At 45.9% G+C, this 15,696-nt stretch overlaps 1 protein-coding gene across 1 annotated transcript; it reads left to right on the top strand.

Annotated features, from left to right (window-relative positions):
• Positions 1-9,252: 9,252 nt before the first annotated feature.
• Positions 9,253-13,502, top strand: AICDA (activation induced cytidine deaminase). The gene is made up of 4 exons (XM_068181772.1): positions 9,253-10,609; positions 11,069-11,339; positions 11,522-11,637; positions 11,938-13,502. The coding sequence occupies exons 1-4, from the start codon at positions 10,469-10,471 to the stop codon at positions 11,989-11,991; spliced, it is 582 nt and encodes a 193-aa protein (XP_068037873.1). The 5' UTR covers positions 9,253-10,468; the 3' UTR covers positions 11,992-13,502.
• Positions 13,503-15,696: the final 2,194 nt, after the last annotated feature.

Here is a 15,696-nt window from a genome sequence, read left to right on the forward strand (position 1 = left end):
TTAGCCTTAATTTTTTTAAAAAACAAATTGTTTGGGTATTTTTTTTTTCCGGAGGTATAGAAGTACACAGTCCTGTAGTATTGACCCCTCACACCACATGGTAATATTGTTTGACAGTGTACATTAGTTCAGTTGTGAGCAGCTCCTTGACTGGGGCACAGGAAATCTGAATCTCTTCACCCCCTGCTCTCTGATCTTTAACACCTTTCTTTTTTCCTGCCATCCTTAGAACCTGTAATGCAGCAAGTTGGAATAAACTCCCACAAAATAGAGAGCTGGATTTTAGTCCATTAAAAAAAGTTAGTTAAAAATGTGTGGGGAATACCACAGAGGTATTTGATTGTCTACGTTTGCTATTAATGTAAATTATTCTTTCAAATAAAAACATGCTCAATAATGTGAATTACATCAGTTAAAATACAAACAGCATGTGCTCGTTGCTAGTATGCTGAAGTATATTTTAAAAAGTGAATTGTGAAAAACATTCTATTCATTTAATGAATAAATTATCTATCAGAATGCAGTTTGGGCCATTTTACTAAGGTTGCAATTTCCATACAAATACAGCTAGTCACAAATTAGCAAAAATGTGTGATAGAGAAGCATATGTAATTCAATGTATCTAACTAATAAGACATGTCAGATCTCATCTGCTTAAATATAAGAATAAATGTAGGTTAAGCTGTGCCTATTTTAAAAAAATGTTGATATTGAGATAGTATATGTTCTCAGTTAAGGTCACAGATAAACTTACATTGAAAGTTAACGTGCAGAGCTAACTTCAAAGCTGCTCAGATTGCTCAGAGCCTTGTCCAAATGAATTTTGAAAAATTCAGCAGGGGATGGAGAATCCACAACTTGTTCTAATATTGTACCATGCTTAAGATGGAGAATAGTTTCCTGATGTCAGATCAGAAATTCCTTTATTGCATCTTTCATCTGCTGCCTCTGTTCCTTTTGCTGTGTATGTCTGAGCAAACTCTGTCTCCCCTACAATATTGCTGCAGTCAACTGAAGAAAATAACAAGAAGAAACTTTTAATTAATACGAAGCACAAGTTTAATTGCAAAACAAGGCATTAAAACCATTGAAATAAATTCTCTTCCTTTGGGGAAATTGTGTCAAAAAATGCAAAACATGACAAAAAATCAGTGGTTAAATTAAAGGATTTGCAGGCTGTGTCCCTGCAGCAGGCCACTTTTTCTATGCTCACACAGCATCTACCTCTTGTGCACAACCTTCTCACTCTGAGGTCACTTTCAAATTCTCTGTCTTGGGTTTGGTAGCCTTGGGTTTCACTGTTTTGCTCTTAGCTGGATCTTTGCCTCTTTTGGTCTGTCAGTTTTCATATCCTGTAGCTATTTCTTGGGCATCTTGACTTTCCTTGGGACTTTCTTCACAGCCAGAGCTAATCAGGGCTCCTTGGCAGTGCCAGTCAAGGGCCAGGTGGGTCTTGGCCTTTGCTGCCTTCTTGGCACCTTCAAAAGTGTTTCTTTTCTGCCTGGTGCATTGAGTGTAGCTGCTCCTGAGATTCTCTGTGCTGTGGTGATTTTCTCATCAGCCCTGCTTGAGCCCAGCACTGTCATCACACACTGTCTTTTGGCTCCACTGTCCATCAGCTGCTCTCTTTGTAGTCGCTCATTGGTTTAGCTTAGGAAAGGCGTCTGAACTCCTTGTAGTCTCTGCAAACCTCTTTGCAATTTCTGTTCCCTGAAAGTCCCCAGGGGCACTGTTTCACAGTGGATTTTTGCCTCTCCAATCTAAAAGCTTTGCTTGTTCCCTGTTTTCCAAATCGGAACAGGACCAAACTAGCCACCCTTAAGTAAATTTGCCTGTGCCTTACCTGTACCTGCAAAAAAATTATAGAAGAAAGGAGTGGATCTGGTGTCCCCATTTTGAGCACAGACTGGGCAAAATTAAATTCCCTGGCTGTGTATGTGAGTGCAAGATCAGGAGATGCTCATGAGGACTTCCAGCCAAGGAAACCTTGTACAACTGCAAGGTACTCAGCGCACGACTGACAGCCAAGGAACATCCAACACGCGATTTCTTACTGAACTCCCAAGACTTCTGTCTCAGTCTCTCCAACAAAGTACTTCTCCAAAGACAACAGGGAAGTTAAAATCAGGATTTACTACCCAGGCCCCAGGTGCAAGCTTCTTTTGCACTGAGTAGCACGAGCTGCAGGACTGCACAAACACGAGCTAATCACAGGCAACACTGGTTTGCAAAACCATAAACCACAGCTAGAAGGTGAGCCTCATTGTGAAAAACAGCAGTACAAAACCGAGTTTCTCCCTGTGGCTAGCAGATGATTGCAGAGATATGGAGCCAGTGACTTCCATTGAGGAGGGGGAAAATCTGATTTGAAACAGGGTGTGGGGTGCCCAGACCAGGGGGCTGAGCTGTAGGAGAGTGCAGTAACACTGGAACAGAGCCTGCAGCTCCCTGAGCACACAGAGGGTGCTCTCCAGGTCAGCAGAGAGTCAGGAGCCAAGTGAGAGGGGCAGGACATGCTGGAGGCTGAAGCTGCAGGCACTGCAATGGGAAGCAGCAGGGTGCCAGCAGCTCTGGTAGGTACTTGGTCCCCCAGCTCTCAACATGGGGAAGGCAGTTCTGCTTTCATCAGAGAGTCTGTTTCTCTTAGCATAAATGAGGTAAGCTCCCAACTATGTCATGACCTCAAGCCAGAGAACACACTAGAGGACATTTAGCATAAGTATGTGGATTTTGGTCACATTTTTTATTTTCATTCATGATGGGGAGGCCATTCACTAGGTCTCAAACTCCTCAACACAATCTAGCCCCTTTCCTGCCTTCCTGCTGGTGATCCCAGAAGGTGTCAGTCTCTGGTAGCAAGGGCTGGAAGTGCTGTGGCCTAGAGACATGGTGGAGGGTACTAATACTGGCAGGGAGACAAAATCATTGTGGGGCCACAGGGGCAGAATTAAGGATTATTAGTTCCTGTAAGAAGCCCTAGGCTGGGCTGGCACAGAGCTGCAGGGCAGGAATGAGAAGCACTCACAGGGCTGCGGTTAAAAAATATATACTCAATTCAATAGTTTCACCCTAATTTGCCTCGTCCTCCAGCACCAAAACAAGCTCAAGAGTGAAACAAAAATAAATTGTAGGTCAAGTCTCCAGGTAAAGATTTTGCAGAGCAAGCCTGGAAAGCTGAATTACTAGTAAAACATTCAATAACATATAACATTAGCGCACACCCAGCAACCAGATGCCCTCAATTCTACATCAGTGGCAGCATTGACAATCCTGCAGCATGCACCAGTGCAAGTTTTGTAAACTCGCCCTCCCACACATCCTGAACTCCTGCCTTTTTTACTTCCCCCTTCCCTCTCATAACCTGGAATCCCTGCTCTTGTCTAATTTAGATGCAGCCTCCATGACACTCACCCCACAGTGTTTTAGCTTTGCATTTGCAAACCCCACCACCACACCATCCCTCTCTGGTGAAGTCCACCCCAGGCAGACCTCACACACATCCTCACAGCTTTTATATATCTCTGTGGTGCTGCACATTCTGCAAAAATCACTGCTTTGTAAAGCAATGGCTGAAACCTTCTCCCCAGGCATGGCATCCACTGCTGCATCACAGGATGAGTTGGCAGCTCTAGGGACAAGGCTCTCTGCCCCATGTCCTAACAGCAAGCTGCTCTACATCTAGTGTGGAGGGGTTTTTTGTACACAGAACTGGAGTAATGGGAGTGGTGCTCCTAGCAGAGACGTCTAAGCAAGTGCACTACCTTTGTGTTGGGTCTGTCATTCTAAACAGGATGAGGAATCTTTGTGGAGTGAACAGAGTGCAATGTGTGTGGAATAAATAAGCATTTTGATATATAGTGTCAGCTATATGCTCATATTAAGTGAGCATATTCTATGTGCTTATAATAAATAAGCATAACAGCTTATTTATCTGCCAGTGCCTAACTGCAAGGAGCTCCACCATTCTCCTGCTCAGCATCTCTGTGCAAGTCAGTGGCTGTGGTGCATCAGCACTTGTGGAGCAGAGAAAGTTTTTCTGTTTGAGGTTTTCTCTTGAGGCCAGGGGAAGCAGGTGTTTGCGTTTCTTGTGTTCAGTGTAAAGCCAACCAACTGGTGCCAGAGGCGCTACTTTCAAAAGGCGATTTCTGAGCAAAGGGTGAATGGAAAAAATAAATATATATTTATAATGGTATGCACCAACACATGACTTCCTGTTGACTAAACAAGCAACCTCTCCTCTGCTTTGAGGCTAGATAATTTAAATTATTCACTGTATTTTTGCTGTCTAATTTCTTGGTAATTTGCTTTCTGAATCTTTCGTAAAAGTAATGGTGGCATTCCTCCTCTCACCACACCTTACACTGGACCACTGCTCTTCAGCCAGCATTTATTTCTCTGTTTTCACTCCAAGACAGAAAATAAAGCCCTGAGCACAAGAAACCTGAAGAGATGCTAGAACATTCTTCCATGATCCCGAAAAGCTGGAGCAGTGCCTCTCGCTAGATAACACTCCAAACACAGCAGCACAGGGACCCTCTCCAGCCTTCCCCACCAGCCTTTAACTGACCCAGGCTTTGATCAGAAACATATTCAGTATTTTCCTCTCCCATCTCCAAATAGGTTTTCATTGAGCAGAAAGGACAGAAAACTGAAGTGGTCAGCACTGTGTTAGCTCCCAGTGTATGCTTGGCAGATGTAACAGATTTGGCAATTTATAACCAGGGAGAAAGCTGGAAAAGCAACCAGACCAGGGTTCAACAATCTTTCCACGGTTTTCCAAGCTACTGGGTTTTTTTTGTTTTTTTTTTTTGTTTTTTTTTTTTGTTTTTTTTTTTTTTTTGTTGTTTTGTTTTGTTTTGTTTTTTTTAACCAGAGAAGGGGTGACATCTGCTAATGAGCAAAATCTTGCTGTGGCAAGAGAGTGCAGCTCCTGTTTTAGGCAGAACTGCATAGGAACTGAAGGTCTCTCTTGAAATGTCCCCTAGACTTGGTACAAGACACTAAAGCACATCCACACCAGCAAGTTTCTGCTCTGAGGATTAGAAACAGAGGCAGAGGAATCTCTACCACTGACTTTGTGCACTTGCACCTCACATGTGAAGGAAGTTACCAGTCTAAATGAAGGGCATTAGAAAGCCTACAGCAGTGCTTAGACTTGAGAGCCTTGCCATTAGTTATAGTTCATCTGATTGTTCATCCATTCTTTCTTTTTTATCTCTGTGGAGAGCAAAGAAACTCTCAACATTTAGGGGAAAGAGCATGTTTTAAACATGGAAGGATGAATTCCACTTACAGGCAGGACCAGAGAAAGGATTTAGTTATATGTTTTATGGAACTTGACAAGTAAAACCTGTGAGAAAATAATTTTGCACCAATTAAATTTATGGGAAAGACCAGGCTGGCCTTGGAGATATTTCTTGATTCCTTTCAAAGTAGAAAATTTATATAAATTTTCTGCAATCTTTTGGCTATGAAAATTGAGAACCAGCACAAGAATAAAGGTGAATTTACTTTGATTTATTGAATGTAACACAAACAGTTGTGATCTCTAAGAAGCAGATTCCCAGAGTGTTTTGCTTTTTGTTTGTGCTTTTCTCTGTTTTTGACGTCCTGTGTAACAAATGTGCTCTTTGAATTATTAAAAGAAAAATCTAGTATATTATAGTGTGATGTGTTGGTCTGACCTAGGAGATTTGTCACAAGGTGCTACTAGAGCAAAGGCTGAAAGGGGACAGCTGTTTCATTAGCCAGAGTGCTCCCTTAGGCTCTGTTAAGTAGGACAGGGATTCTCGAGGATTTCAGTCTCCTCTAGCTTTGGTCAAACACTAGGAGCCAGATCCTCAAGGAGGATAATTGCCACAGCTCTTGAGACCAATGCAGCCGCCAAAATATGTGTTCATTGAGCATGTGTCCTACCCAGACATTTCCCTCAGGGAGTAGGATAGCCCATGCCTGGGCTTTGCTGGAGTGCTTCTCCTTTTCCTGAAGTATGCCATGCTCTCTGCTCTCAAAAACAAGTCCTCTCCAACTGCAGGGCTAGAGAGTCTGCTCTGCTCTGGCAACTCATTTCTCATTCGCCTGTTTTTGCATGTACTGGTTTCACAAAGCCTTAGCATTCTGAAAACCAGTAAAATTAATAAGGAAAGTAAATCAAGCAGAGAAAAAACGAACAACTATCGTAACATGAGGTAAACAAAAGCAGCCATGCCCCACTTGCGGCAGGAACGGTGCAGAATGTCCCCTGGCTGCCTCCTCAGCAGCCTGGCCAGCCCGAGGCGCTGCCCCAGCCCTCGGCTGTCCTTCAGCCCTGCACAGGGGATGGGTGCCAGGGCAGGAGCAGAGCCTGGGCAGCCCAGAGCAGTGCTGGCAGAACAAAGTGTGTGCACCCTGAGTGCCAGCCTGGTTGTGACAGCACAGACCTCAGGCAGGGGGCCCTGACTGTCACCCTGCCACTGGCAGAGCTGGTGCCAGCTGATGCCAGAGGTGCTGGTGCCGTACCACCTGGAACAGCAGGATCAGGCCCAGAGTCACTCCCCACTGGTGCTTTGTGTGCAGGTCTGCCACGACTCCTGGCATGTTGGCAGGGCTCAGACACCCGTGGCAATGTTCAGGTGCCAGGGTGAGGCCAGCCACTTCCCACTGAACCCTGGGACCTGAGTCCCTCTCACTCTCGTCTTCAGCTTCAGTGTTGCTCCATGCAACTGCCAGGCTGTTCAGGGAATCACAGAGGAGTGGGGAAAGTCTGCCCACAAGTCAGTGCTCCCGGAGCTCCTTCCAGCAGGGTGGCTCCAGGTTGCTGCATAGAGCTGCCTCTGTGGTGGAGCAGGGCATGGTCACCACCGTCCCTGCACAGCTGCGTGATGCGAAGCCCGGAGGGATGGTGTGGTTTTGCCCACATTCACACTAGTGGTACACAAGCTCTCAGGCCCCCCTCTAACCACTAGACAATGTTTCCTGCCTTGTTATGCTATTGATATTATTTCAGAATAATTTTGCAGGTGGGGGGGCCGGTAGGCAGTGCAAGGGGAGGTGGTGACCAATGGGTGCTGAGCATCTTTCAGAACTGATGCCCCTTTGCATCTCAAAACTTTTCTCTTCAGCTCCTGCAGCTCTAGAAACCCTTATAACTCCTCCCTCAACCACACCCCGATGAAAGCCAGCAGGGAGTAGATAGGGGTGAATGGGGAGGGGACACACAGGCCAGTCCACATTTCCGTACATCAGGTCAGAGGGCTGCACAGACAGAGTCTGCAAGATAACCTCCCTGTAATCTCACCTGAGAGAGACCCTGAGACTCATGGACAGGTAAAATGAGTGCCTCTAAATTCTTTCTCCTATGAGAAATGAGAGTCTTTCTGTCAGAATTAACTTGCTTTCCCTCTGGTGTTGACCATCCCTTTCCCTTTCCCCATCTGTGTCACTGATCTAACTCCCTGCCTGTCCTGCTCTCGCAACTTGCATCTCAGTGTCTCTGTTGTTCTTTCTCTTTGACTGTCTGCCACCAGTACTCTTTTCCCTTTTAGTAATTTCTTTCTAGTGGCTATTCTCTGTTCCTTTCATTGTTTTTCTTTTCTAGAAACAAAGGATGATAACAGAAGGATGAACAGTTATCTGCCACTTAAGCCCCTCAATCCTGTACTGCAATTTGTCTGTGAGCTTATTATGACTAAACAGTCTCCACAATTGCATACTATCTGCACACTCAGGGGGCTTCACTCTGATTTCATGAATCTTTATTTGAGGAGAAGATCTCTGTTCAGGCTGCTTCTTCAGTGCCCAGGTGTAATCACAGCTCCTGTGTCCTTGCTGCTTTCCCTTGAGCTATGCTGTAGCCATAGGAGTTGCATGTGTATCCAGCAGTTTACACCTAGCCAGACATCTGCTCAGTTGCTCCACACAACATCTGTTCATTCATTATTCTGTTTGCACCAGCCATATTCTGAAATCCTCCCTGGGAAAAGAAACCCTGGGACAGTGAACTCCAGAGGAAAGGGAGAAAAAGTGCTGATGTTAATGAACATTTCTAGTTGAACAAATGTCTTCTGTGATTCAAATTGCCTTCAATTTGTTCTGAAACTGAAAAATAATCGAAGCGATCACAATTTTATTTTTCTGTGGTTTGGGGTCATTTCTTGTTCTTCGCTCTTATTTGCATCCACATGCGACTCTGCAGGGTCAAAAACATTGAATAGAGAAAAATTGAATGAGATGAGAAAAGGGACAATTATAAGAAGAATCAGAAACATTTTGAAAGCAAATGGTTTTGCCCAAAACTTAAAAAAAAATAGAAAAGGGAAAGTCTGTTTTCCTTTATGTTTTTGATGTGATAAAAAGCATTTTTCCATATGGGTTTTAATGAAACATCAACACAATTTTAATTGCTTTTCACCTGGCTTATATGTTTCTTCAGCAAGCAATTGCCTTGTGCACAAGGCTCTGCTCTGTTTTCTGCAGTTGTGGCACACCCCAGGTAAGTGTTTTGCAAGCCTCTGGCCTATCACACCTGAGCAATTTTCTGGGTTATTCTTTCTGGACAATCTGAGGATCTGTCACCGCAGAACAGATCCCCTCTCCAGCATCTCTGTTATGGGACACAGTCCTTTCCATATCCCTGCAATAACACATCAAAGACTTAGAAACCTGCAGTGAACCACTGGTTGATAATTTTATGGGAGACAAATGTGTGTGTTAGGAATACACACAGGTGTTCATTTGTAAGTGTTTGTACAAATGCAGGGAAATAGGGTGACTCTAAGGTGGTAGGGAGTGAGTCAGCTCTAAGTGTGAGAAAGATGAAGAAGAACATACAGTGGGTATGGGAAACATGTACACAACAGGAACAGCCAGAGAAAGGGGAGATGAAATGCAGTGGGATCAGCCTGTGCTCTACTCCTGACACAGCCTGCAAGCCCAACAGAGCAGGACTGCAACAGTGCTTATGGGACAGACCTCCAGGAACAACCTCAGACTCTTGTTGGGCTTGATGAGATACTTAATGGGGATGCTTTACCCTCCTGAGTGTGTGCAGTCTTCTCTGTGGAGTTTGTTCTAACAGAAGACATGTTTGAATGTGATGTGCTTCTACAGGAGCCTGTCAGCCTGGCATAACAGAGTATGTGTGTGCTTCCTCTTTCTGTGTGAGCAGGACAGGTATTTTTGCACTGCAGGCTGAGGGAGACAGGGCAGGAAAGAGTAATTTTCCTGTCTGTGGGACAATCAGGGGAGCTGCCTGAGGGAGAATGTCTGTGATGCAGGTGAGGAGCAGTAGGGAGTGACACACAATCTCAAAGCACATCACTAGGTAGCAAAAGGCAAGAGGACGTGCATGACTGTATGAATGACTACCTGAGATGCAGTGGCCATGTGTCAGGGTGCACAGGAGACAGAAGCTCCTGGAGGGGCAGAGAGGACACCTGTTAGCTGGTCATTAAGTGCTCTGCAGTGCTCAAGCTTTATGGTGACATTAGCAAACAGATGAAGGGTGTATAGATGTGCCTAGACTCTCGGATTTAAATTCCTAAGAAACCCAAATTCCCCTTTTCTACACTTCACTGGAGATCCTCCCTCCGGAAAACACAGCTCAGTATCTCTTAAACTTAGCCCATCTTTGTGCTGAACATCAGCCTAACAGTGGGAAAAGATGACAAAGGACGTGATTATTTTTAACCTATTCACTTCTGTTTTGCATTGCTGTGGGGGAGGTGAGTATCTCACCTCAATGAACCCAGCTGCCTGTGTCCCTCCACTTGGCAGTAAGGCTTTTAGATATGGCTCATGGCTACCTTGCACCCTCCCTGTGCTCCTGCTGCCTCTCCCCAGCATGATCCCTGGGCACAGGAGCAGGCCCATGCCAGTCTTGGTGTCTGTCTGCTGTGGAAATGGTATGTGTGTCTGAAGAGGTGTCAGTGTGCCTACCATTTATATATCCCATCAGCTACTGGATGGCATCTTTCCCTGGTCCTGCACATTCTCAACTCTGCTCTTGTTTTAGGCAGTGCTTGGAAGACATTCAGTCCAGTCTTCTCTGGAGAGATTCTAATTTGATCCATCCCTTGCCCCAGTGGATTTTCTGGGTTTCATATGGCAAAAATAACATCTCTTGATGGCTGAACTCCACACCCTCTCATCTTCACAGGTCTTCTCTGATGCCTTCATCCTTCTCCTTCATTGGTGTCCATGTTCTGGATATTTTCAGATAATTTTACACTCTGCCCAGCCATAGTTGCTGTTTGACTAATCACTATTAATTCACATACCATTTCCACTCACAAGGTCACCTGCTTCATCCCCAGAGTCACGTCTGCATCCTTTCCCTAGAACATTTCATGCAAATTACTGATACTTTTCTCGTACAGAGAGGCTTGGATGTGAAGAGGATATTTTTGGTTCTGAGCCCTCAACAGAGACATGGTAAACTCCTGGCTGCAATAAATGTAAATTCTCTCTCATTTTCTCCTGCAGCATCCTCATGCAAAGGAGACTCTTCCTCTACAACTTCAGGAACCTGCGCAAGGCCAAGGGCCGGCGTGAAACCTACCTCTGCTATGTGGTAAAACGCCGGGACAGTGCTACGTCGTGCTCCCTGGACTTCGGATACCTGCGCAACCAGGTAAGGGAACACATTGCCTGAGGTGCCTGCAGCTCCAGTTTGCCTGGGGCAGCAGGGAGCAGAGGGCTTCAACAGGAACGGAGGCACACCTGGGCGCTGTGCTGGTACACACTGTTTGAGAGATGTGGCCTCCAGGTAAAGCTGTACTTTGTGCTACCCCGGGGCAAGTTACCAGCGAGACATCCAGACTCCCTGCTGCTTTTGCAGTCTACCTACCTTCCTGCTGAGCTCCCGCCCATCCCGTTTGTAAATCCCGCCACACCAGTGCCCGCCAGTGCTTCTCTAGCCCTTAAGTACTACCGCGCTTTTTCCCCATGTGTGCTGACCCAAGAACACTCCCCGCATCTTGTTTCTCCTCCCTCACACCCCATCCACGCCAGCCCTCCCTCCTTGCCCCTCTTACACCCTGCTCCCTGCCTGCCACCTCACGCCTCGCCCATCTCTCCCGGTTTCCCGAAGATGGGCTGTCATGTGGAGGTGCTCTTCCTGCGCTACATCGCAGCCTGGGACCTGGACCCAGGACGCTGCTACCGAATCACCTGGTTCACCTCCTGGAGCCCCTGCTACGACTGCGCCCAGCACATCGCCAACTTCCTGCGCTCCTACCCCAACCTGACCCTCCGCATCTTCATGGCCCGCCTCTACTTCTGCGAGGACCGCAAGGCAGAGCCCGAGGGGCTGAGGCGCCTGCACAAGGCCGGGGCACAAATTGCCATCATGACCTTCAAAGGTGAGCTGTGCAGGCAGGAAAGAGATGATGGGGAACTAAGGGGTGTTGGTGAGACCCTGGAGAGGGGGAGAAGGTAGGGCAAGGAGCCAGAGAAGATGATGCAGAGTGTGATGATTTAGTGATCCTAGGAGAGAGGTCAGTGTCCTGTTGAGCACCCTGAAACTCCCCTGTACCTTGCACAGATTTCTTCTACTGCTGGAACACATTTGTGGAGAACAGGGAACAGACATTCAAAGGCTGGGAAGGGCTGCATGAAAACTCTGTCCATCTTGCCAGGAAACTTCGACGAATCCTCCTGGTAAGGGCCAATTCTTCTTCTTCTTCTTCCAGTGCCTCTTCCCTCAGCTAATTCCTCTCTTCCTCACTATAATTCCTCTCTTGCTCTTGCTGCTCATCCCTGCCATCTGCCATTTCATTCACCCATATGTCTTTGTCTTCCACATCCCTTATGCCTCTTCCCCCAACTTTCTTCATCTCTTCTCTCCTTTTTCACTTCCCCTTCTTCCACCTCTCATCCCATCTCCTGCCATTCCTACCTCATATTCATGGGTTCCTGCTCACTTGACAACTGACCTACCATTTATATTTTGTCCTGCAGCCGCTGTATGAAGTAGATGATTTACGAGATGCTTTCAAAATTCTGGGACTTTGAAATGAAAGTCATCAGCACTCAGAAGACTTCGCGAACACTTGCTCTTTGATTTCCAACTCTCTCCCTTACAACACATCTTTCTCCTCTTCTCTTCTTACATCGCTCTTCCTTCCAGCCCTGTGTCTAGAGATAAGACTATCCTTTTTATTTCCAAGGAGAATTAGGCTGATCTTGTGAAGACACCTTCTCCAGGCTCACGCCTTATCCATTGCTAACTGGGAATAGCCAGGACTGCAGTGACATTGCCAGAGAGTGATTTGCCTCCCCTCAGTCCCTGCAGAGCTAATCCAGGTGATCCACTAACCGGAGCTCTGGGTTTAGCCTTGCCCACGTGGGAGCAGACAGCCTGCAAAGCTGTTTGTGTGACTGTGTTCTCACTGGCACTGCACTGACCTGCACATTTCATGAAGGCTTCAGGGAGCACATTTTTCGGCTCTTAGAGCTGTACCACACTCAACTGCTCTGTGTCCTCCCCTGTGAAATGGTTTATTTGTCCTTCTGGATGTTGGTAGGAAGTTGAAAACCATCACGACTGAAGTGATACAGCCTGTGTATCAACAGCAAAGTTGGCCATCTATTGGAAAGCTCAGCTGAGAGTGCTGAAGTGAGTCCTTGACAGCCCAGGTAGCTCAGCTTGAAAACCTCACATGAAGCCATCAGGTCTGTCTAAGTGGATTGTGTGCAGAGCACCACAGCTCTCACTGTGTGGAGTGCTCTTCATCCACTGAGCATTTCCCCCTAGACCAGACATGCAATATGCTCCATCCCCAGCCAACTGCCTCTGGTGGAGGCACCTTTACAGTCCCACAATCTTTTGTTTTTCCAAGTTTTTCACTGCCCATAATATGGCCAGCAATGTCTAGTTGGTGTCTGTATTGAGAGCTGGCCAGAAAAAAAGTCCTGGCATATGAAGCTCTTTGGCCGGCAAATAGATATCTTCTGTAGGAGCAAAAATCAAAACATCCTCCTGCCTGGCAATCACTCTGTTTCCACTAGGGGACCTCATTAGCTCCTGATCTGGTGGACACAGTTTTTACAAGCTGAAGATACAGGCTCACAGTACGTGCCTGCTCACCACCACCTTCCCACCACCTAAATTACAGCTGGATTGCCCTCCAATCTAGCCTCTTGAGGCTTTGACAAGGCTAAGTGTGTCCCACACTCTGGGTGTGCTCTGTCATTTCCTTCATGATGGCTGCAAGTTCTCTGCTCCATCTTCTTTCTGGGTAAGGCTGGAGGCTCCTCAGAACACCTCCTCTGGTGCTGGGCCAGCTGCAGGAGGACAGCAGAGAGCCCTGCTCCTACAGGGTCTCCTCCTGCCAGCAGAGGTCACAACCAGGTGCATCACAAGCTTCCTACAACTTCAGGCTCCCAAAGCACTCTCACCTTGAGGAATTTTGACCAGGAATAGCAATGACAGTCCTTTGCAAAGCATTAATTTGCAAGCATGGTGTTGTATATTTGTTTCATATAGTGCATATTATTTATATAAATAAAGGTCTTACAAACAAGCATCTGGTTTTGTAATTTTTTTAGTATCATGTGGATGAAGGAGGTAAATTAGACACAGGATTGACGTGTCATCTCTTCTTTCTGATTTCTGAAGGTACAACCTGGACATATTAAAATGTCTTCATACTTTTACTTGTAGCTTCGAAGTCATTGACAATGTCACCCAGCAGATCAAGGCAGATAAATTGTTCAGGTACTTTGGACATGCTACCAAAAATCTCTGAAGTTATTTGAGACGCTTCTTTCATTGCTGGCCAGCCTATTGTGCCCATCCATGACTCATAACTGACCACACTGGACACAAAAGGTCTGACCCAATATGCTTCACAAAACAAGAAGAGAAGCAAAGATGTTTAAAGATTCTTCATCTTTCAGCTTTTGATATTGGCCTGTACAACAGCATTGTCCTTCTCAGTGAAATTGTTAGAAAAAATTAGTATTTTCTTAAAATGGAGTTGAGATACCAGCTTTTCCTTAAATTCTGACTAACACCGAGTTGAAGATACTTGTTGAAACATGACAACAGGTGACATTGTACAGAAGAAGAAAAAATGTAATGAGTAAATGCAAAGAATCATGAACTATAGTAAGAATACATCCTATGTTTAGATTCTTCTGAACATAAATCTGATTAAGTTCAGAGTGGACTCTAGAGTTAATCCATGTGATTCAGCTAAAGGAATTTAGCTCTTTTGCTCACAAGATTGTTTTAACTGTGCTTTTTCTGTTCACAAATACCAATTCATATTGTTTGTTACAAGATACTCTTTAATTTGGCTTTCTAAATTAATTCAGCCTCAAACACTTTAGGTGTCTCTGCCAAGAGTAACTCTCTGGAGGGTGACTGTTATGCAGTAACATTACTTTATTAACCCAAGATATTTTTCTTGCTTTGGAGACTGTTTATATAGTGAACATTTTACTACTGATTATATATTTTTGAGAACCACTTATCTTTACAGCCTTATGGAGATTGTGGATGTGCTATTCTAGGAGTCTCTCTCCTTTATATGCACCTGGGCAAAAGCTAAGCTCTCGAGAAGACTGTGGCAAATATACCTCCAGTGCCAGCTGCCTGAGTTTTGGGAAATGGGGGCTTGTGATTTCTGAGCATTTCCTCCCCAAACTGTGGGGAACAGCCAGACCAGGGGCCTTGGTGCTCACTGAAAACCCCAGTCTCACTTGATCAACACTCCGTGGTTTGCAGCAATGAACTCTGAATGCAGGCACATCCAGGTAGCTGTAGAGGATTGGTCCTTGATAAGAGAGGAAACAGGACAAACAGGATGGCAGCTGGTGTGGACAGCTGGGCATGGCTGCCATCTCCTGGTGCACAGAGGTGTCCGCCACCCTGCTGAAGGTGTTGCCTTGACAGGATGTTGATCCATGCTGCCAACAGCTCCCAAGGCCTGTCTCTGAACAACCCCCAGAACATAGTCCACAGAAGAGCAGGACACTGACATCATTCCCACAGCTGCACACAGCATTGCTCCGGGTCAGTACATGGTGTCCTTGGACTTTGCAATAATGAGAAACAGATTACCATTAAACAATGCAAAGGCACACTCCAGACCCTTGCAAACACAAGCATGTCTTCTCCCTCCCTGCTTTCTCTTCCTCTCCTGCGTGCTGGTACTTGGAAATCAGGATGGAAAGGGGTTTCAGGGTCATGGAATCTCCCTTGCTACTTGTCCCTTCAGGCGGTTTTCAGCCTAGATGTATTTGTGTCCAGCATTGTCTTGGAGTGTGTTTTTCAGCTCTCCCTGGTGCTGACCCTTTAGCGTTCCTTTGAGCAGAAATGTCATTATTTCATCACATACGTATAAAATACTCACAGTGATGGAAGTCAGATTTGGTTCACAGATGGAAGTCAGATTTGGTTCACAGAAGAAACATGAAGGGACTTGGCAGAGAAGAGACCCCTTGTTCGGACAACATGAGCAATGAGGAGCAGAGCCCCTGCTGGGGAAGGAGAAAGTGAGTTGCTGCAAGAGCAGAGGTCGTAGCGAATGGGGAGGCACCAAAGGGTGGCAAGTATTCTGAAGGCTGCCTTTGGCTTTTAAAACTCTCATACACTTCTGTCTTAGGCAGGTTTCTCTTGAGACTTCCAAACCCACATCAGGTATGGCTAAAACTCCGTTGCTGCTGCTGCTGCTGTTGCACCCAAATTCCAGCACAGGGACGGTGTTGATG

The sequence above is a fragment of the Anomalospiza imberbis genome, chromosome 2 (genome assembly GCF_031753505.1).
Source record: "Anomalospiza imberbis isolate Cuckoo-Finch-1a 21T00152 chromosome 2, ASM3175350v1, whole genome shotgun sequence".
Taxonomy (NCBI): domain Eukaryota; kingdom Metazoa; phylum Chordata; class Aves; order Passeriformes; family Viduidae; genus Anomalospiza; species Anomalospiza imberbis.